Source organism: Malaclemys terrapin, chromosome 7 (assembly GCF_027887155.1).
Source record: "Malaclemys terrapin pileata isolate rMalTer1 chromosome 7, rMalTer1.hap1, whole genome shotgun sequence".
NCBI classification, from domain to species: Eukaryota; Metazoa; Chordata; order Testudines; family Emydidae; genus Malaclemys; species Malaclemys terrapin.
In genome coordinates, this window is record NC_071511.1 from 107574453 (window position 1) to 107597839 (window position 23387).

At 45.1% G+C, this 23387-nt stretch overlaps 2 protein-coding genes across 3 annotated transcripts in view; one reads left to right on the forward strand and one right to left on the reverse strand.

Moving 5' to 3' along the window:
- Positions 1 to 8488, reverse strand: part of LHPP (phospholysine phosphohistidine inorganic pyrophosphate phosphatase) — a 242687-nt gene extending 234199 nt beyond the window's left edge. For both annotated transcript variants that reach the window (XM_054035063.1, XM_054035064.1), the window contains exon 1: positions 8300 to 8488. In XM_054035063.1, the coding sequence (XP_053891038.1) occupies positions 8300 to 8466 (167 nt within the window). In that variant the 5' untranslated portion in view covers positions 8467 to 8488. The remainder of the gene's footprint in view (positions 1 to 8299) is intronic.
- Positions 8489 to 15737: 7249 nt separating this feature from the next.
- NKX1-2 (NK1 homeobox 2) lies at positions 15738 to 20324 on the forward strand. Its single transcript, XM_054034983.1, has 2 exons — positions 15738 to 16248; positions 17670 to 20324. Exons 1-2 carry the CDS (start codon positions 16017 to 16019, stop codon positions 18290 to 18292), a joined length of 855 nt encoding a protein of 284 aa, XP_053890958.1. The 5' UTR covers positions 15738 to 16016; the 3' UTR covers positions 18293 to 20324.
- The last annotated feature ends 3063 nt before the right edge of the window (positions 20325 to 23387 follow it).

Here is a 23387-nt window from a genome sequence, read left to right on the forward strand (position 1 = left end):
ATGTTGTACTGAGCCCTACTATATGGATTTTTTCCCACACAACAAATGTATGCCGCTTCGCATGAATGACTAACAAAATAAACAACCACAATCCAACTTGATTTAAAAGTCTCTAAATAAAAAGCTTTTCTGCAATACAGATAACAGGCCAAATTCTCCTATCGTTCTACCTATCTTAGGATTTTATACTGCCACCTATCACCGTCGTATCTGAGTGCCTTTCATGAAAAATCAATAATAATGGTCTTCATGGAGTTTCTGGCACTTTCTCCTTTTTCAGGGTTGAAGTTTTGTTTTAAATTTTTTAGGTTTTTATTAATTTAATTACTTTTTTTAATGTTGATTTGTTTCAGGGTTGTTTGTGGGTTGGTTTTTTTGTTGTTTTTGTCAATTGAAGTATTTTGGGCAGAAGGGGGTATCAATGCTCACAGTTACACCAGTGTAAATGTGGAGTAATCCAGCAAAGTAACCAAGAGCAGAACTTAGCCTATCCTGCAGAATACGCATTTACTTTGGTTTTTATTTTCAGACTCTGATTTGGCAATTTCCTTCCAGAGTAATCCTAAAATATTCCAGTACCACGAACTGTAAAAGAGATGCATTAGAGTTAAAAATGGATACCCTTGCTGTAATATTCACATCTTCACAACTAGGAATATAGCTTTAGTGGAAGGAAAAATGGCTTCCTCTATCTCAGATCTACTGCAAAGGAAAATGTTGCTTTTGTGTTTTGTCCTTGTGTACTGTATGCTGTTACATGAGATTTCAGTGCTGTGACTGTGTGCGGAAGATGGTACAGCAAGGCATTTGAAGAGAACGTCAGCACTTGCATTATATGAGAGCACAGACATCCTTTCAGCAGTATCTATGTATCAAAAATATATTTATGAATCATATAGAGAATACATATTTACTATGAGATTTATTTCGGCATACATCACACCAAACAATTATTGTATGGATCTGAATTATTTACAGGGTTTCTATTTATTTGCATCTGAATGTATGACTTTTTAGAAATCTTGATTAAAAAACAATTTCTTAAAAAATAGCAGCTTTTAGTGTCAACACATTTGCATAAAACTACATACTGACCTATGCTATCATCCAAACACAATATTAATGACCAGTTGGTAATGAGATAATGAGTCAATAAGGGTTTTAAATTATGTGAGCTGGAACAATTTCTTGTCTCATAAGTAGATAAATAAGGCTCCTGGACTTTACTGAGCAAAGTGATCATTCTTAAGCAATTATATTGAATGCCACGAACAATGTTTTTCTTTGGCACTTTTTGGCACGTATTCCTGCTGCACCAGATTTCCATGACTATGGCTGTTGCTTTTGTGTTGCTCCTTAGTATAAAACTGCCTAGGAGCTATATGAAATCAACAATGAAGATCTAGCAAGAGAGGCACTAAGATCAATATAATAATGATGTTACAATTGTGAGGATTCATAGGTGCTGTGCACATGTATATATGCCAAGTATTACTCTGAAGGACAGTGAGAAATAGCAATGCTCATTTGGGGTGGGGGAGAGGCATTCAGCAGCTGTACGTTCTGGTGAGTTCATTCTTTCATTTCCGTGGGTGCTTACTGGACCCTGTGCACAAGTGGGAATGGGCATAAAAGTGCAAGAATCTCAGGGGCCAGGGACAGCCTCAGTCCTTGAATACCTCCTGAGTGAGGTTAACAACCATAGTTGTACTAGCTCTCCAAAGAAGGCAAAGCAATGTCCCAAAGCACTGTACCATAGAGCAAAGCGGCCTGAGTGCCAGCAGCCACACATTGGGAGCTCAAAAAGGCCTCATGCTTGCTTGAGGCACAATGAGCCCTACAGCTCTATGGAGAGGAGCTCCTATGACCATTGTGAGTGCAGTGCTGTGCTGTGCGTTAAAGGCATTGTGGAGCCCATAGCCCAATTTAGACAGAAAGCTAGAAGCTTTATAAATTATGCTCATGGTAGGAGACTGAATGACCCAGCGTATACAGGGTGAAATTCACCCTCCGTTCCCCACACACATCTGGACAAACAGGCTTTGTATTTGGAACCATACAGAAGCCACTCTGCAGTTCATGAGCAGGGTGTGGGGCTTCCCCTCAGCCTTGAACTTCCGACCCTGGAGCCATGGAATCACTGGAGCCATGGAATCACAGATCCACACGTCATACCACTTCCCCCCAGCTGATGCCAAAGCTGACATACAAACACGGGGACACAGATTCCTCTGAGCACCCAGCCCCAGTTGCAGCAGCAGCTCTGCTGTGCCAGGGGCCTTCTGCAGTCCTTACACCACGGGGTGAACGTCATACATTGTCTTCCAATTTTGTAACACTTCAAATCCAACCCAAATGAGTTTGACTATCTGAAGAGAGCATCCAGGGGTCTATAGTTAGTTAGCATCTCAAAACCCACTTTGAAGACTCTATACAGCCTCCCCCAGGTCAAATAAGCATACAGACCAAATTAACTGCTGAAATGTAGTGATCTCTAATGAGGAACAAGGGCTTAGGGATTTCCAGCATATCAAGAGAAAACTCTTAACATCTTGCATTGTGCCCAAGGCCAGAGTTTTACTGCTATTTCAGCCAACATATTTCTGACATTACTGTAAGTTAAATTACAGTTTATGTTGCCTACATACAGGAGGTTTCAGTAAATGCAGGAACAAAACTGTTTAATAACAGTATGTAACCTACATAGAAAATTAAGTTGAAAAACCTAAAAGAAACAAAACCAAATCTCCAATGAGAGGATCTTGGTGGAGATATTATCAAATATTTCCCAGTTTTATAAGAAATGACCTGTTTTTCTGCAGTAATTATATGATTGTTATTGTTTATGTTTATTGTGGTATCACCTAGAAGCACCAGCCCAGGTCAGGGCCCCAGTGCTAGGCAATGTACAAACACATAGTAAGAGATAGTCCCTGTCCCAAACAGCTTGCAGTCTAAATAGATAAAGGAAGGACTATTATTCCTGTTTCACTAATGGGGAAAAATGAGGCACAGATGATTAATGATTTAGCTGTGGTCACACAGGAAGTCTGTGGCAGAGCAAGGAATTGAACTCCGCTCTCCTGAGTCTCACAATAGTGTCGCCAACCACCAAACCATCCTTCTTCTTTATATAAAGACATTACAGGCAACAAGGAAAATAGAACCAGTCTGATTTTTAAAACTCCTTATTAATCCAGTTATACTAGCCCACTATGGTCTTTATTCAGGAAACTACAGATGAGAATTTCTCAATAAGAGGTCTGGAAATGCCTAGGTTCTTATCTAGCAAGTCCAGCAGTGGCCAATATCCCATGCTTTACAGATTCCAAGGCCAGAAGGGAGCATTGCTATCATCTAGGCTGACCTCCTGTATAACACAGGCCATAGAATGTCTCCAAAATATTTCCCAGAGCATATCTTTTAGAGAAATATCCAATCTGATTTAAAAATGGTCAGTGATGGAAAAATCCACCATGAGCCTTGGTAAGCTCTTCCAATGGTTAATTACTCTCAGTCCTAAAAGTTTACACCTTATTTCCAGTCTGAATTTGTCTGGCTTCAACTTCCAGCCCCTGGATCGTGTTGTACCTTTCTCTTCTAAACTGAAGAGTCCATTATTAAATATTTGTTCCCCATACAGATACTTACAGACTGTAATCAAGTCATACATTAACCTTCACTTTGTTAAGCTAAATAGATTGCTCTTTTTGAGTCTATCACTATAAGGCATGTTTTCTAATCCTTTAATCATTCTTGTGGCTCTTCTCTGAACCATCTCCAATTTAACATCTTTCTTTAACTGTGGGCACGAGAACTGGCCATGGTATTCCAGCAGCAGTTGCACCAGTGCCAAATACAGAGCTTAAAATAATCTCTCTGATTGCACTCAATATCTTCCCCCAGTTACTCGTCCTCAACTGAACTATTCCTATGCTTGAAACAAAGCATGTGCATAAGTATTTGCAGGGGCCCTGGGGGGGGCATAAGCCTTAGAGAAGAACATTACTTTAGTTGTGTGTCTTATACCAGTGCTACTGTCACTGTGCACATTGTCAACACTTACAAAATATTAATAATAGTTGTTTGAGTCTAATGATAGGAATATCAGACCAATTAGCACAGCAGTGGCTGACACTCTAAGAAAGTTTGATTTTCTGCAAAAGCATAAAGAAATAGAACGTGTATCAGAAAGGTTCCATTTGCAACCTTCTGGCCTAGGATGAAGAACAGGTTTTGATACTTTTTTAAAAAACATACAAAGCCCATTGAAACTTTGGCAGTGATTTGCACTCCTTTACAATCCCAATTGATAATTCAGCACAAGAATTAGGTCCTCATGGTCAAACATAAGTGAGCAAATCAGATGAAAGTTAAATTTTCTCCTGTCATGAACTCACTTTACTGTATCTGTGGTTGTAATGCATGTGACTTACATTTAGAAATCCCCTAAAGGTGAAGGGCTTCATTGACTTCAACCAACAGAACTAAAATATGCCCTCTTCCCCCAGCTAGCAAAAGCTGCTCATACTAACCCCTGCTCTTCTGCAGTGTATGGCCCGGGAAGCAATTGGTGCTGGCCAAGGAGGGACAAGTCCCCCGGGAGATGTGCTCATTCAATATAGTGGCCTGCTTTCCCTAAGGTGTGAATCCCACTACTAATGCAGATGAACCCACAGGTGCAGAGGGGTTCAAACTGCATCCTATCCAGCGCTCATGGTGCTGAATCAATTGTGTAGTGTGACAGCTTTAACTGCAAATTTCTTCGCATGGCCTAGTCATGGGTTATGGTGCCTGTCACTGCTTTGTTGATGACCCTCCAGTGACCTGGTGTAAAATGACCTGACGATCTCTACTGAACCAATATCCACATCACGAAACCACCCTCATAATTTGCACCATTGCCAGCTGTCTCAACCAAGGCCAATGACTGCCTAGGAGTGGAGATAGATCTACTCAAGTGATGGTTCCTTCAGGACAGAGTTGAGACACGCTGGCAGGGAAGCATGAGGAAACTAGCGCTGATGCTGCTCAGACGTACCTGTTCTATGTATAAATGGGCAACATTAATCTTTGTGCTCCCAGCCTGCCATCTTCAATTAAAAAGAAACTCCTTGCATGTCACTACTGGGTTTGCCTTAAGCTGCACTAGCACCCAAACACTAATTAAACAAAAGGTATGTATTAAGGGAAAGTACAGTAACGGAGGTCGTGATTTCTATTATAATAGAAAGGGCTATTCTTAATAACACCCTGTTTTCAATTGCTTATTCACCATTTGGGCTGAAATTTCCCAGGCTTGGTTTCTGCCTCAGGTTGAATTTTTTGGGGGCAAAATATAAACTAATTTGACTGCTACATTCATCAACTTGGGATAGTACCCTATCAATGCAAGCAATTTTTTTCAACTGATTAATGACTGAACATGCTAGAATTCACACCTATATTGTCCTCCAATGTTAGATTTAATATACATAGTGACTAAAGTAAAAATCTGTTGAAACTGAATCTAGCCTGCCTATATTTCTCTGGGGTTGGGTTACTTTTTGGGGGGGGGGGGGGGTAGGAGCCCTAGGAAAGCAGACCTTCAAACTCAATGGACTCTCTCATGGTTGAATAAACATTTAAAAAAATGTAAAAGGTAAACCAAAAAAGTTTCATGTTTGTTTTCCTATCTTACTCTACTTTTAAGACTACAAATTTGAGGTCTGGAAAGTCTATTTTTTTACCCTGATCCTACTTTATTTTTGGATATAATTCCACTAAATTGAACCAAATAAGAAAATGTAACCCTTTAAATACCATGGAACATGTAGCATAATCAAGCAAAAGGGTCTATGGCTGGACACTATATATCCTGATGACAGAACAGTAATTATAAATAATATCTAGCTCTTTGGTAGCACTTTACATCCGATTTCAAAGCACTTCACAAAGGAGGTAAGCAAAATTATCCCCATTTTACTGATGAGGAAATTGGGGCACCAGAAGATGAAGTGACTTGGCCAAGGTCACCTACCCCTCTAGTGGCAGAACTGGGACTAGAACTCAGGTCTCCTGACTCCTAGTCCAGTGCTCGATCCAGTAGGCCAGTGGTTCTCAACCAGAGATAGGTGTACCCCTGGAGGTATGCAGACATCTTCACTGAAGTGTAAGTACAATACTTACATTCCAATTGATTTATTATTGATTATTAGATCCAATTATTTTATAATTATATGGTAACAAAAAAAATTCAGTAATAGTGTGCTGTGACACTTTTGGATTTTTATGTCTGATTTTGTAAGCAAAAAGTTTTTAAGTGAGGTGAAACTTGGGGGTACACAAGGCAGATCAGACTCCTGAAAAGGGTACAGCAGTCTGGAAAGGTTGAGAGCCACTGTTGTAAACTGCCAATGCTCAGCGCCTCTGAAAACCAAAGCACAATGCCCTAGTTGCTATAGGTACACTGGCACCTCCTGAAAAGCTGTTTGAATGATTTCTTTTAGAAAAAGAATGCTAAAGTTTTGCTCTAAAAACATACCCACACTTTCAGTATATCGATAATACAGCCTAGGAGTCAGGGGAGGGCTGCTCCTCTGCAGACAAACCATGTAGCCACAGAGTCAGGGTTTACAAAACTAAAAAAAGCCCAATCCAAAGACCAGTGAAATCAATGGAAGGACTCCCTTTCACTTGAAAGAGTTTTGGATTAGAGTCTTAGAAAAACTCATATGTCAAACAGGATAAAACTTAACAGAGGCCAAAGACCAATTTTATTGGGTGGGGATGGCTTGGAGATCTAAGCATCACTTCTGGAAGATCAGGATACCTGAAATTACAGGTCCCAAATGTGGCAGGATTCACTTAGTAATTCCACCAGAAAGAGATTTAGCACCACTCAATTTATTGTTTTGAAGATGGAGGGCACAAGAATGACTTTCAGATAAGACCTTATAAACCAATAGTTCTCAAACTGGGGGTTGGGGCCCCTCAGGAGGTCACAAGGTTATTACATGGGGGGTCATGAGCTGTCAGCCTACACCCAAACCCCACTTTGCCTCCAGCATTTATAATGGTGTTAAATATATAAACAAGTGTTTTTAATTTATAAGGAGGGGGTCACACCCACAGGCTTGCTATGTGAAACGGGTCACCAGTACAAAAGTTTGAGAACCACTGCAATATAAACTATGGTTCTGTCTTCCCCTGCTCCTTCAATGACATGAATGTGCTTTTAGCACCTTTTATAAGAGATGGGGATTTACCTAAGGAGGAGGCAATACAAGGGTGAATGGCAGGAGGCGGAGAGCATACACGGAGCATTGTGTAGCACTGAAGATGCACAGCAGATGGAAGGGAGAGTATGTGGGAATGGTGTATAACAACCAGCATACCAGGGGGAAGTACATAGTGGGAAACAATGTAAAATGGCATGTGGCACCCAGTATACCTGGTAGCAGGGGTAGGTGAAATGTGGAATAGTGTGTTGCACCCAGTATACATGATAGGAGGGAGAAGTAAAATGTGGAATGCTGTTTGGTACTCAGGATACATGGCCCAGGAGTCAGGGGGAGGAGAGGTGAAATTGTGGAATGGTGATTGGCACCCAGGGTACATTTGGGGTGGGGTGGGAGGGCAGGGTGAAATGGTGTATAGCATCCAGGGGGCAATGCAGAATGATGTGTGGTACCCAGGATACACGTCAGGCTATGGGGAATGGCGTATGGCACCCACAGTATATGGCAGAGGTGTGAGGGGGAGTTGGAATGGGAGGCGGCACCTAGCACGCATTGCAGGGGGCTGAGGGGGAACTGTGTGTGTCACCCAGCATACATTGGGGGGAAAGGGGTGTGTCACCCAGCATACATTGGGGGGAGGGGAAAAGGGGTGTGGCACCCAGCATACACTGGGGGGGGGGTTGAAGTGTGCCATGGTGTATAGCACCCAGGAGAGGTGGCAGGCAATGGGGCACGGCGTATGGCACCCAGGCGTGGCCTGCTGGGCTCTCTCCCCCAGGCCTGCAGCCAATGGCTCTGCTTCCCTTCCCCTGCACACAGAGCTGGGATCCCATGCTCCAAACCCGCGGGAGTTTGGACCCTTTTCCTGGGAGCGGCTCGGCTGGAAGCGGAGAGAGAAGGGAGCCCGGCAGGACGCCGTGGCCCCTGGCTGAACCCGCCGAGAAGTGGGCGGCCCCGCACAGCTGCAAGGAGGGAGGGGGCGGCGCCCCTCGCAGCGTGCCGAGGAGGCGGGGCAGGGGGAGGAGAGGGCACAGCCGCCGGGGCTGTAACGCACTAGCTCTGCTGGCGGCGGCACTTACTTTTCCACAGCTTCTCTAGATCCGGGGATAGGCACTCCGCCTCCTTCTCCTCCACTGTCATACAAGACCCCACTGATATCGAGCATCACTCCCTTAATGCCTGCAAGCTGCTTTGCCCACTCAGCCATAGCGCGCACAGCCCGGCCTGCGGCTTGCAGCTGGTGCATAAGGTCAACTTAACTCCGCCGAGCCCAGAGCGCTTCCTTCCGCGAGGGCCGCTGGGAAATGTAGTTTTTCATTGGTGGTAATTTCAGCAGGAGAAGGCAAAGTGCGGGGGAGGGGGCGAGATGATGGAACGGGGTGTGGCACCCAGCATACATGGGGGGGAGTGAGGGGGAAATGGAACGGGGTGTGGCACCCAACATATATTGGGGAGGGGCTGAGAGGGGTGGAACGGGGTGTGGCACCCAGCATACATGGTGGGGAGGGGAATGGGGTGTGGTACCCAGCATACATCAGGGGGAGGGGAAACGGGGTGTGGCACCCAGCATATATTGGGATGGGGAGGGGGACCGGGGTGTGGCACCCAGCATACATGGAGGAGGGGCTGAGGCGGGTGGAACAGGGTGTGGCACCCAGCATACATGGGGGGTGTGGAAAGGAGTGTGGTACCCATCATACATTGGGGGAGTGAGGTTGAGGGGGAACGGTGTGTGGCACCCAGCATACATGGGGGGGAGGGGAATGGGGTGTGGCGCCCAGCATACGGTGGGAGGGGTGAGACGGAAGTGGAATGGTGCGTGGCACCCCGCATACATTGGGGAGGGGCTAAAGGAGGGGGAATGGTGTGTGGCACCCAGCATACATTGGGGAGGGGCTGAGGGGGAGGTGGAATGGTGTGTGGCACCCAGCATACATTGGTGGGAGGAGAACGGGGTGTGGCACCCAGCATACATTGGGGGGGTGAAGGGGGAGTTTGAATGGTGTGTGGCACCCAGCATACACTGGGAGGGGTGAGGGGGAGGTTGAATGGTGTGTGGCACCCAGCATACATTGGGGAGGGGAGAGGGAATGGGGTGTGGCATCCAGCATACATTGGTGGGAGGGGAAATAGGGTGTGGAACCCAGCATACATTTGGGAGAGGCTGGGGGGAGGGGGAATGCTGTGTGGCACCCAGCATACACTGGGGGGGGGGGGAGGGGAAAGGGTGTGTGGGACCCAGCATACATGGGGGAGAGGGGCAGGTGGAATGGGGACTAACGGGCAGGCAGCATTTTCAATTCGCTGCTAGTGATGACAGTGAGCAGGGGGAGAAACAGATTATCATGGTGGCTGTCTTGAAGAAAGCGTCTATATACAACTTTAGGTCACAATCTGCTTCATTTGTGGTCTTTTATAATAAATAATAGTAATTACTAGCATGCTAAGGTCTTGCACTTAGCAATCATCATCACTACCAAGTCCACGTCGCCCAGCCTTTTACAAGTCATTACAGTAGTATCTACAACCCATAGCCAAGATGAGGGTCCCTGTGTACTAGGCACTGAACAAACACATAGTAAGTGACTATCTTGTATGGTCACACTTCAGATCACTCACAGACATAGAATCTGATCCCCATCCTAATGAAATTAATGGTAAAACTGTCATGAATCTCAACAGAAACTCTTTTTATTCAAATCTTCCATTTAAAGAAATCACTCCTGCGCTGAGATCAAACCTTCAGAATAGCAGCCTGAGTAAGTTACAGGCACCTGAAAATGACTCATCAGGGAGGAAAGGCTTGTACAGCCTTACCTACAGGCATTGCTATGTGCTCTGCCTGTAATTTTAAAAGGCTGCAAAAAAGCAGGGCAAGGAGAGAAACAATTTAAAATTCTTTATATTATCTTGCTTTTATTATTTTCATGGAAGGTTGCAGATTGCCAGCCATGGAAACTGACATCCTCTACTTCTCCCCACAATGCAGGCTGCAGTGGAAGCTTCTCCACATTGTGCTACCCTCTGTTCCTCAGTTCTCTATTGAAGGGACCGCCCCCAGGGAAAAGAAGGCAGCACCTATTCACTCCTTGGCTTCTGGGATGAGATTGTATACAAGAGAGCCCATTAAATTGATAAGAGAAAGATTAAACCATGTGACACGTTAGCCATGTTGCTTAATGCGCTACTGGAAGGGGCTCCAATACTATGGGGATGAGGATGGTATAAGAACCAGAATAGAATAGAATAGAACTGAATAAAATAGACATATTGCTATAATGAACAGAATTTGCATCTGTGGTTACCAGTAACAAACAGTTGAGAAAATGAGTGGTCAGCATGATAAAGAGTGTTTGAATAAAGAGAAAATTCCAAAGTATGTAGACACTATGAAAGCTGCTCTTTTGCTCAGAGCAAATGTTAACAACACTTCTTCAATGTTTCACAATAAACTCATTGGGACACTAACTTACTGGAAAAAAATCCTCCATTCTAAGAAATATACATGCCACTATTGTTGAGTCAGACGCTGCCAGTAGTAACAATGGCACACACTTATTTTTTAAAAGTGTAGTTTTGTTTGTCTTTTGTGGAAGTATCCCATGACCCTGAAAATGTTGCCACAAAAGTGTCTTGGGTTTTGATTTTGAAAATATGGTCACCTTCACATTAGGGCCTCAGTTTTCAAAAGTGCCCTCTAATTTGGGGGGGGCCTCCGTTTTTGCCTGACTTAGGCACATAGAGCCTGATTTTCAGGGGCACTGTGCACTGAATTCAGTAGAATGACTTGGTATAAATATGGGTTGCCAGCTCGGATCCCATTTGTTATATTGACTGCTTTTTAAGCTCAGCATTTGCAGCACAGGCATATTACCATGCACATTTTTACAGTGTAGTAGAGATTTGATGTAAGTATAAAATGGGACCCATAGAGAGCATATTTATTTTAACTGAGGCTGTGTTGATCAAAAAAGTAACAGAAAGCCTGGCAAGACCATTTTGACCCAGCCAAAATACAGACTAAGCTGAACCTTACAAAGTTTGTGCTTTTACATACAGTACATCCCACTACCTCATAGAAACAATTGAAAAAACACTAGCCTGCACATAAAGAATTGGACTAATCCTCACTATTTTATAATCACGGGTAAGATTTTATGAGTTGTGTTCCAGCCTTACCGATAATATTGTTTTCCCCTTGATACAATGCAGATAGTTTTTGTTCTTAATACTAGCAATAGCCTGCCACAATTCACATAAAATATAAGAAACTATGTTGGAATTATAGTCCACTTTGTTTTGAAAAAAAGCAGAGTAGCCTTGGCACCACTGATTTGCATCACTGCTTCTGGAATAGCCGCTGGCTTCTCCTTACAGATAATATCTAAACAGTGAAATTCATTAAATAGACCCAGAAATGGATCAGGTTATTTAAAACAACATCGCTAATGGTGCAATATCTCAGCTGTCCACACTGATAGTGAACATTGTCTTGGATAGTGTTATCAGTCCAGGACACCCGCTATGAATATTGATCCAGAGCTTGTTACAGCCATCACTTGCCATCAGGACAGGTCAGGGTTGAAACCCACCTAGCATCAAAGCAATTTAAAGACAGGACTCAGACTGAATTTTAATGCCTGAGCTGAGAAATGAACCAACTTCAAGCAAACAGTTAAGACTAATATGTGTGTGTGTGCACATGTGTATGTTAAACTGACAATATGTGAGGATATCTGCTAGCTCAAAAATTTGTATCTTAAAAAAATCCATTACTACAACTCACCTTTTACAATTGTACAGCCACAATATTAAAATATATCCACAAGGCTATATTTTGTAATCTTACATATATGAGATGGTTTGGATTTTCTCTTCCAAAATAAGGCCCTGATCCTGCAAAGACCTATGCATGTGCTTTAAGTTAAGTTAATGCATACATGGACCAGAGGAATATTTCCATATCACAGCATCTGCGATGGCATCATAACTGTTTCTAAGTAATTCGTTACGCCACAGTTACTAGGACTAGCGTGTTGAGTTTTAAAGAGGATCATGTTTCAGACATATTGATAAGAAATATTTAAAGGTCTGGTATCTATTTTCCTTAGTTGATCACACTAAGAACGATATCCATAAGCTATGATCAGGGCCACCCAGAGGATTCAGGGGGCCTGGGGCAAAGCAATTTTGAGGGCCCCTTCCATAAAAAAAAAGTTGCAATACAACAGAATATTATATTCTTGTGGGGGGCCCCTGTGGGGCCCGGGGCCTGGGGCAAATTGCCCCACTTGCCCTCCCCTCTGGGCAGCCCTGGCGGTGACTATTACTCTTCTCCTTCTTTCCTTTTCCTACTCCCTTCTTCCCTACCTCTATCCCAATTAAAAAAAAATACAATCTAAGTATCTAATAAAGCAGTGCCAATTCTTTACTAGGTTCATTTGTCCCTACCCACTGTCTGTTTGTACCTTTAGATTGGAAGCCCTTCAAGTCAAAGTTTGTCTCTTTTTTATGTTTGTATAGTGCTCAGCACAGTAGAACACCACACGAATTGTGGCATTTGGGCACTGCCATAATATAAATGATGATAATAATTAATCATAATAATTCTGTAATTTGATTCCTGCCCATCTTCATCTTTTTTGTCTCTCTTTCTTCCTATTCAATTATTTTAGGTTCTGTGATATTAAAATGAAAATAAGGGTCAGATTCTGCCACTTTTAATTCCATTACCTTAGTACTGTCAAATTTTGTTTTATTTCTTTAGATTTAACAATAATTTTATCCATACAGAAGCTCTGAGCACCCTAAAAATAATTAATTTCAATGGGACAACTGGCAGTGTAAGATACTACTCAACATGAATAAGGGTGGCAGAATCGATGGCATACTACAGTGCAAAATACATGTTAACAAGATGATTCCCAAATACAAACAACATTAATATTGCCATCCCCAAATCCTTCACCCACAAATAATATTCCTTTTTTCAATGTTCATCCTGATTTGTCAGGTCAAATGCAAACGCCAGAGTGTGAGAAGAAAATCCACCTTATAGATACAGTACACACAGTTTAGTTAGTGTGAAGTTTAAAAAATATACAGCTCTCTGATTGCTTAAACTGGTTATGGGGACTCCCCCCATCCCAAGTTGTGGTCCTGTCAGACCAGGAGGATGGCACACTGGTTGAGTAGTATAGAGAAGCATGCCCTGCTTTTGCCAGCCCTCTACCTGTTTTATATATGAATAGAGGATTTTATTCTCCTGTAGGAATAGGAGTCACTTCCACTGAGAGTTATTCCTGTCCTGTGGTAGTGGAGAATCAAGCCATCACCTTAATCTACCGAGAGAGAGAGACAGAGAGAGAGAGAGAGAGAGCAAGCATGATTATAACTTCTTGTTCAATACTGTAGTATATAAATATTTATTTCTGCCACTGACTTGGTGTGCGAACTTGGGTAACTCACTCACCTCACTTGTGCCTCAGCTTCCTCATCCATAAAAGAGGAATCATATATACTGCATAGGGGTACTGTGAGGATTAATTAGCTTGGACCCAATGCTGCCCTTCATGCAGTGTGGTGACATAAGGGCTGATCCAAAACCCACTGGGGCTAATGGCAAGACTCTCTTTTACTTCAGTAGGTTTGGGTCAGGCCCATAGTTTTGTCACTGATGTCAATGCCACAACCCTCAAGGAATTCAATGAGTGCAGGATCTCATTCTTAATCTTTGAACCACATTTAGATGATATAAAATGCCACATAAGTGCTTAATATTTTTCTGGGACTTTTTAAAACAGAAGGCTCAATCCTGCATACTATGCAAACTCCCACTGACTTCACTGGGAACTTTGGATACACAAGGAATGCAGGATCAAGCCCTTAGATCTAAAGGTGGTTTATACTGTACTCTGTGCTAGGCAGTAACATAATAATGCTGGAATAACACAAGCCATATGTGTGCAGTTGCTCAAGAAAATTTGACCATGCTGTATAAAGATAATATATATTTAAATAGCAATAACCTAAGCCCTGTGTTTTGTTTGTTTAATTATTAAAATTCTTGAATTTTAAAAGATGCTACTTAGATCACTCTGACTTTAGTCTGTTTTCATATTTGACTTATTTTACTTTCTCTTGAGGCTGCAAAACAGGTTCAGTTCCTCCTTTGCTGAATGCTGAAGGTAAAATCCCAGCTAGTAGATGGTTTGCATTATAGAGGATTTTAGCGGGGAAGTTGGTAGGTGTTTTAGAGCCTGGATGAATACTGCAGCAGGCAAGGGGTGGAGAAGTGGCCGTTTGAATGAGAAATGCTAAAAGGACATTGCTGCTTTAAAAGCTCATTTACAATGCCAGCTGGGTATAGGAGGCCTAGAGCTATAATGAGGTGGTTTCTCCTCCTCTTCCTATTTCATACCTGCTAAGACAATATTAATTGCTAACCTATTGCTCCATAACAAAATCGAGAGGGGTTGGCAGTCAGAAGGTTGCAGGAGGGGTGGGGAAAGGAGATCATTAGCCTCCCAGTGCTATTTCCGGATGGATGGTCCTTGAAAAACCTTCTAATTTGCCTTTAAAAGATGTCATGTCATGTCCCAAGCTGCAACCTGTTCGGCCTACAAGGGGTGTGATATGTTCCCAAACCGCAAAGAGACTTATCCTGTGAACTGATTGCTTAGAAGTCCTTTGAATTCCTTGCACTCTGAGAATACTGAGTTCTCTTTTAATGTCTGCCTGATGCCTCCGACCGTGCACCATTGTCAATTAAAATACATTTTTGGAATCAACGTATTTCAGTGGGTTTTAAAATCAGTGTGCAATGAAACTCCTGTAGGACGACCTCGCTATTAGAACCTTTTCTGCTACAAAGGCGTGTGTAAGGTCGGGGCGATTTTGGCCGGCAAAGGGGCTGGTGGGCCTGAAATGGTCCATCGGAGGGTTGAAAGCATTGCAATTTCTATGCACTTTCCTCAATCATATTGCGAATCCAGGTCAGATCTGGAGCGGAGATTTTCGAAGCCATGGAGTTTTCTGCACCTGAGAACGTGCGGAAGCGGCACACTTTGTATACACGTTGTTACAACATGTTGCTGTTCGCCGGTGGCCTCTAAGGAAAGGGCACACGTTATGCATGTTGGTACTGCGATGTCCAAAGTGCTAGGTTAAAACTAGACTCCGTCATTCATTTGTAAGTGGAGCTATAGATTCCCCCAAATCAAACATCTGTGCTCCTCTGGGATTTTAACCCACCCTCTGCAGGGGTTAACCCCCCTCCCCATGACACGTTACTCTGGGAGACACGTCTCGCTCACACCACACACACACACAAGCTGCGTGTGTGAGATCCAACCGGCGGCTCTTGCCTTAATGACACTAGTGCAGCTTTCAAAGACCCCTCTGAAAGCAGCCTGCGCTGCTCTCTCCACGTGGCTGGGGCAGCCAGGCTGGTCGGAAAGCGGAGAAAGTGCCAATGGCCGTGCAGCCCCCTCCTCTGCCCCCACCCCCACTTCCAACCCTTTCACTTTCCAAGCCTGCAGCCTCCTCCTAGACCGAAGCAGAGGAGCCGCTTCACTCCAGAAGGACATCTGCAAAGCGCAAGCTTGCACACCTCAGGACTCTTCCTCCTACGGACAGCGTCCCCGGGGGATCTAACCTGCGGCGAGCAGGACTGAAAGCCACGCATCGAGCGAAGGCATCTTTGGCATCACGTCTCTCCTCCCGGCGAGCAGTTGGCCAATTGTCCGTGCATTTGTCTGGGGGCACCACAACTCTTTCGGGATCTTTGAGGGGGGAATGCTGGAATGTCAGGACAGTGGGGCCAAGGTGGCCCCCATCCATCATAAAATCTCCTTCTCCATCTTAGACATCCTGGATCCCCAGAAATTTACCAGGAAAAGCAATCCGGCGGCACAGAGCAGGGGCAGCATCTCGCATTCAGGAGAGCAAGAGAAAAGTTTTGGCAGAGTTGAAGTAGAAAAGGATACCGCGAATCAAAGGAGCAGCAGGGAAACACTAGAGGCATATGGTAGGAATGCATTCAATCTGCATGGTTATTTTCAAACAAATTAATAGGAAACAGTGCCCTGTCTATCAGCTGAAAGGGGTCGGTTCCATAAATTGTGTGCGCATTCTAAAACAAATTGGATTAAAAACCATGAATGGATTATGTTTTAGTGTGTTTGCGAGGTGTTTAGTGGGTGTGCAGGAAGAGGTCATGTAACAGGCAACAGAACGGGTCTGTATTTTGTTTAAAACCGGATGATTAAAAAAAAAAGCTAGTTGACTGTCTCGTTTTGATGCTGAACTATTTGAGCACCTGAATTAGAATGGGAGTAGAGCCAGGACTCCCACAGAACAGCAATACATTGCTGATGAGCAGAAGTCAAAATTGGCTCGTGCAGCCTGTGTCAGCGATGGACACGGAGATATTTATTAACCCCTTCCGCAGAATGTTTCCCAAGCAAGGGCAGGCAGCAGCGGTGTGGGGACATGTCACCTTTAAGAAGTTGCCATGGAAAACTGCTTTGGGAGAAAGGTCATTAGGTGCAGATTTCCTTGAGCCGTGACCCTGCTCGGGTCACCGCTTATACTGCAGCGCCCCCAGGTCTGATGGGAAACCAAAAGTTAGATGCAATTGTTTTCGACTCCAGCTTGTTGGCTGGCCCTGATTGGCACTGGGACAGCCAGGCTGGATAATTGTTCAAATCGTCCCCACAAGAGGATGCCTTAGCTCCCCATTGATCGATATCCTATTACTGACTCCTGCATATCTCCTTCCCACAGCTTGCAGTACCAACTTCAAACCTCTTTCCCCCTGCCTGATCCTAATATTGTTCGATTAAAACTTACCTTTAATAGATGACATCTATCGATCCGCCCCTCACAAATCTGAAACTCTATTAGCACGGCGGGGAAGAGCAGATGGAAAGGGGGAGGGGATTTTTGTCTCTTTAAAGGGGACTTTAATAACTTATTTAATTGGCCAGAGATCCATGACCGCCGCACACAAACGAGTTTCGCACAGCTTGGAGCACATAAAGGGTTTATCATATTAGACAGTCAGGTTTTTCTTAAAGGGCAAATGATCATTTTAAAAAAAAATATCTGATTTTTTAAAAAATATTTTAGGAGGGAAGAAAATCCCAAGTTTTCTCCCGTTCTAAAGACGGATCGGAAAGATGAGCTCCCTTAAATTGCTCATTCTGGGGGCAGAAGGAGGGGGTGTCTTTTGCAAGCTGAGTTTAATAAACAAATGTGGAATTGACATCAGCCGGCAGCAGGCGCCTGCCCCAGCCGCGCGTGTCCCCGGTGACACAGATGCGTGCGGAGAGCAGCTGGCGGGAGGGGAGCGCTGGCGCAGGTCAGCTTCGATCAGCGGCAGGCGCAGGGATGTGGCAGGGAAAGGGCTCATCCTGTCACTCTGATCAGCCCCCTTCTTTCCCTTAGATGCCAACTCCAAGGGAGAGAGCGAGGCGGCGTCCACACTGGAGGGCTCCGCGTGCGAGGGGGAGGAGCCGGCCCCGGGACCGGACCGGAGCCAGCCCGCAGCAGCCCCACCGTGCTTGCACGACTTCCCCGGCTCGCCTGATCCGGAGGAGAGAGACGATCCCGGCTCCCCGCGAGCCTCCAAGCGGCGCCGCGCCGAGCCGAGCTGCGCCAAGCCCCGGCGGGCCCGGACGGCCTTTACGTACGAGCAGCTGGTGGCCCTGGAGAACAAGTTCAGGGCCACCCGCTACCTGTCGGTGTGCGAGCGCCTCAACCTGGCGCTGTCGCTCAGCCTGACCGAGACCCAGGTCAAAATCTGGTTCCAGAACAGACGGACCAAGTGGAAGAAGCAGAACCCCGGGGCGGACGGGGCGGTGCCGCCGGCAGCCAGCGCCGCGGCGCCCCCTTGCGGAGCAGGCGGCGGCAGCCCCAGCCCGCCGGGCCCTAGCGCCCTGGCCTTCCAGACTTTCCCCTCCTACCCCGCCGCCAATGTCCTCTTCCCAGCGGCTGCTCCCCTGCCCCTGGCCGCGGCGCCGTTCCTCAGCCCGGCGTACCTGGCCCCCTTCTACACCCCGCACCTCTAAAGAGCCCGCCCGACAAGTTCCAGCCTTCCCCAGCCTCCGCGGCCCCTGGGCTGGGGGCAGCCCGCGGGTGTCTTGCTGCTCCTCCGCCAAGGGCATTCACAACCCCCGCGCTCCCCTCCCGGGGGGATCTCAGCCCCTTAGCCGGCAGCCTGCCCACGTGAACACCCGCCACAGGAGCGCAGGAGAAACAGACATCGCCTTTGCCATCGCAGAGAGTGTCCCTCCCGCCCCGGCTTCCCCTCTCCCCCGGCTGGAAGGAATGGCAGAGGGACGCAGGGCACACGCGCTCTTTTGGTTGAGGTATCCAGTTCAGACAGCAGCGGTCCAGTGTTTGCTGTCTATGTGACCGACCGGAGCGTGCAGTCAGAACCGAGGAGAGACTGCTCGTATGCAACATGGAGTTTGGAAACTGGAGAACTTTAATAAAACGTGCATTGCACTACGCTCAGGTTTGCCATCTTCCCACGTGTTTGGTATTTTAAAGCATTCTTCCCCAGCATAGTTTACGCCCGATCTTGGTCCTACCGCCGCGAATGGGAGTTTTGCCATTGGCTACCGTGGGAGCCAGGGTCGGGCTCCTCCCGTTAATCCCTTTAAATTGATGGATATCTATGAGCAGAGCAGCCGCGCTTCTGTAAAGGCATATTTGAGTTCAAGTGTAGTTTGTGGCATGTAATGATTGATTTCTTAGATTATACTTCACACTTGTGCTGCGCTATATCTTTGAATAAACAAAAATAAAGGTCCTAATATACATAGATAAACAACTGTGACAAACCAAATAGGTGGAACATTCAAATGCAGACATTAAGTGGTCCAAATATTTATACACACATATATCATTTACTATTTTTCCTCATTAGGCTCCAGAGTTCAAATGTACATTTCTGATGGTTGCATGGTAATTTAAAGTGTAAGAAGTTGATTTTTTTTCTAGTCTTCACAGAAACATGTTGGGGGGGGGAACCACTGGATTTTATTAGCATATTTGAGATGTAATCATAGGCATAAGAGATGGAAAAGATAACCCTCTTTACATTTACTGTATCTAACACTAATTCTTCCAAGTTCGTCTCCTGAAGTTTCCTTTTAAAACATTTCTCTTTGTAATTGGCTTGGCAGGGCATACCTCAGAACCTGAAAACTCAGAAACTCTGACACTAGTTACTGTTGCTTTTATATGAATGAGCCTGATAAGAACTAAAGATGCCCCTAAGCCCCACTTTTATCTCTGGAGATCGGTTACCTGTTTCAGGTGGGTAATACAACCTTGTAAAGGGCCAATTGCTGTAACCTTTAAAATCATGTTAAAAAATTGAAAGCTAGGTGTCTGGCATCCCAAGAAATTAATGAAGAGAGTTTGCTAGTGGGAATAGGAAAGTACTACTGTTTACTGGTACTTGAAACTCTAGTTCTGTAATTGTCAGGCAGGGTGTGGGAAACCTGGCTGACAAATGAGGAAGTATCCAATTATTGGTGATCTACCTGCTACCTCTCTACCTTTCATTTCTACTGACTTCGGTGGGCTTTGGATCAGGCCTTAGATCAAAAGAGCTTTTTTCTGCAATTATTCTTTTAATAACACAGCATTAATGCCAAATGAGGTAGAAAACATACATAATAGAAAAGTATTACATTCTTATTTTTAAAAGGGGTGGTTGTGGTAGAAAATATTTAAAGTGCAGAGCTTCCAGTATGCAGTGAACTCTTTTTCCATAACAGAGGAATCTGATTTTTTTTTAAAGGATTTGTTAGAGAGGAAAATCACATTTCATCTTCATCATTACAAGCACCACAATGAAAAAGAATTTTAGCTGGGGGCTTATCCATCTCTGAACTGCCAGGAAGTAATTGGTTCACAAAAATCTGTCTCATGCAGTTTGCACAAATTATTACAACATGTTGTTCAAGAACGTATCTCTTCAGTGTCATGATGCTGAAAGTGCACATTGGCTTTCCAACCAAAAAGGTAGCTGGTAAGTCCTATCTATCTATAGGTGTGTTTGTCTAAATAAAGCAGTTTTAAAAATTATACTTTGTTTAATTGTTCTTAATAATTCTCAGATGAAATTATTTTTGGTTTGTGGGCTTTCCCCCGCCCCCCAGGGTCCAAACCTAGATAATGCCTTGCAAAACTAACCTGGCCATGACCCCATGAATCCTAAAACTCCTTGGTTCCTGAGCCATCATTTTCAGTTCTGTAAAACCCATGAACCCTCTAGCGGCCAGATAGAGTTACTGCATTTATTCTCTTACCAGAAGGTAAGTGGACCAGCCTCCTCTTATGGTACCAACCAATCATAGAATCATAGAACTGGAAAGGACCTCGAGAGATCATCTAGTCCAGTCCCCTGCACTCAAGGCAGGACTAAGTATTATCTATACCATCTCTGACAGTGCTTCTTCATAAATAGACTGAAGACTGGTAAAAGGCGATGGTAAAGTGGACACCTGTTTTTAAGCAAATCACCTTCATGGCCTGCATAACTTGCAGCTTCCTGGGGAGCAAGTATCTGAAAAACACTCTTATACTCAGGTGTTATGAATAGATGCTTCCTGTGCTTTTGTCAAGCCACTGGGTGGACTAACTAAAATTGATTTTGCAGCTCCTTTCGCATAGAACACATTTTTTATAAAACAAATGTTACACAATGTCTTTTAAACTATCATATCTATATAGACATAGATAGATTAGATGGTAGATAAACCCATCACTAGATGGTTTGATTCTTTCAGGTAATAGCTACACTAGAAATAAACTATGCTAGGTTACAGCAAAGTTACATCTTTAAGGTAAACGGTATAACTGGGAGGAGGTGGGATCATTATAACTGTCTGAAATACCTCCAAAGCTGCTGCTGCTGTCTTTTATGCATGGTGTTAAACGGCAGTCAGTTGCTTCATACATTAGGAGGCAGAATGGATTAATGCCATAGCAGTTAATGTCTAGAGGCCTGGGTTCAAATGACTTGAGTATTATTTAAAAGGAATATGGTGGTCTCAACATGGTCCTCTAAACCAGTGCTTCTCAAAGCCAGTCCACCACTTGTGCAGGGAAAGCCCCTGGTGGGCCGGGCCGGTTTATTTACCTGCTGTGTCCGCAAGTTCGGCTGCTTGCAGTTCCCACTGGCCAATGGGGGCAGGTTCCGCAGGTTTGCCGCTCCAGGCCAATGGGGGCTGCAGGAAGCGGCGGCCAGCACATCCCTCGGCCCGCGCTGCTCCCCGCAGCCCCCATTGGCCTAGAGCGACGAACCGCGGCCAGTGGGAGCCGCGATCGGCCGAACTTGCGGACGCGGCAGGTAAACAAACCGGCCCAGACTGCCACGGGCTTTCCCTGCACAAGCGGTGGACCAGCTTTGAGAAGCACTGCACTAAAGCACTCAGGAGGGGGATGGGACCACTCACTGAGATGAATGGAGTGGCTGACACATCTCAGAGCTATTTTGTTTCAGATTGCATTCATCTGCTTGGGGTGTTCTCATTCAGCCGAGAACATCATATTCAGATGAATGGGCAACTTCACACCTTTCAGAGGTCCCAGATACTGCAGATGGATGTGCAGAGGAGATCTTTCCCTCCATTCTCTAACTGTACCCTTCCTGTTTCAAGTATCATGCTTCTAAGTGCTCTAAAATTCAATTGCTTGTATGGATTTTCTTGAAATTTGCTATGCCTGGTGGGAGTGCAGAGTAGGGTTAGAGAGCCAAATTTGAGGTCATTTGATTTAGGGGTTCCAGAGATATAAGCTATTTTTAAAAAAGTTTCTAGGTTTTTTTTTAATTTGTTTTTTGCATGGAGCTAGATATCCAACTGTTGCGGTGATGCAGGTCAACATTGTCTCAATAGGTCAATTTCCCCCCAAAGTAGTGCATGGCAACCCCTAAATCTTTTGGGGATCCACATTGAGAACAGTATTTAACAACATGTTTATTTTTTAGCTTGTGTAGATATGTAGTCTGAAAGGAACACAGTGTGCATGCCCCAATAAAGAAAAGAATGTGAGAGGGTTTCTATACAGCCACTTTATGCTTGCCTGGGTAGTTCAAGGGAATGTGCCAAAGCTGTTCTTCTGGGGAACTCCCCACCACTGACCTTTCTAGTTCGAACCTTTGTACACCTGTGCAATAAAGATTTAGCGGGAGATTGAGCAATGAGGCCAGAGAGTAGGCAAGCCTTGGGTTGGTTGAGAAAAATCTGTATTTTACTAGCTCCTGGGGGTTGGTAGGAAGTGGCTACTTCTTGACCTTGGGGCAGATTAGCATGGTGTTTCCAAAATCATATAGTGCGTAGGTTTGGCACTGACAGCACAGATCGTATCTTGACCACTGAGGGTAAAAATATACGTGTACTGTCAGGGTTGCCAGTGTATGGATTCTGGGCAATTCCTGGATCACAAGGCTGCAGAAGTTTGAGGGAAAGCAGGGAGCACACAGGAGCGGTGCCAGGGTTTTTTGCCGCCCTAGGCGGCAGCACTCCTCCTCTGAGCATTCGGTGGCGGGGGTCCTTCCGCTCCACGTCTTCGGAGCACTTCGGCGGCGGGTCCTTCACTCGCCCCAGGCTAGTAGAGCAGAGCCATTCGTGGTAAAGGCTGCAGCAGAACTCCACGGAGAGGTGGGGCAGTCAGCCTCGGACCACATAAGGTGCCCCTTAACATCCCGTGTGCCCCCCCCCCATTTCCGCCCAGGCTGGGGTGTGTGTGTAAAACTCTGCAGATAAACTTTTGAACTCTGGGGCAGCACTGACCAGGGACAGAGACTTTGGGGTTGTTGGACTTTTGGGTGATTGGAGTTAAGACCCTGAGGGGAAAAGGACTCTGCCAAACTTACTTGGGGTGGGTCTTTTGCTCATGGTTTGTGTTATGAATCCTGTTTGTGGTGTTTCCCCAACATAATGCCGCATTGTTTCCCTCCTTTATTAAAAGGCGTTTGCTACACTCAGACTCCATGCTTGCGAGAGGGGAAGTATTGCCTCCTAGAGGCGCCCGGGGGGTGGTATGTAATTGTCCTAGGTCACTGGGTGGGGACTCGAGCCGGTTTTGCATTGCGTTATTGAAACGGAACCCCTAGATACTAAACCCGGTCCTTGTTGCTGCCAA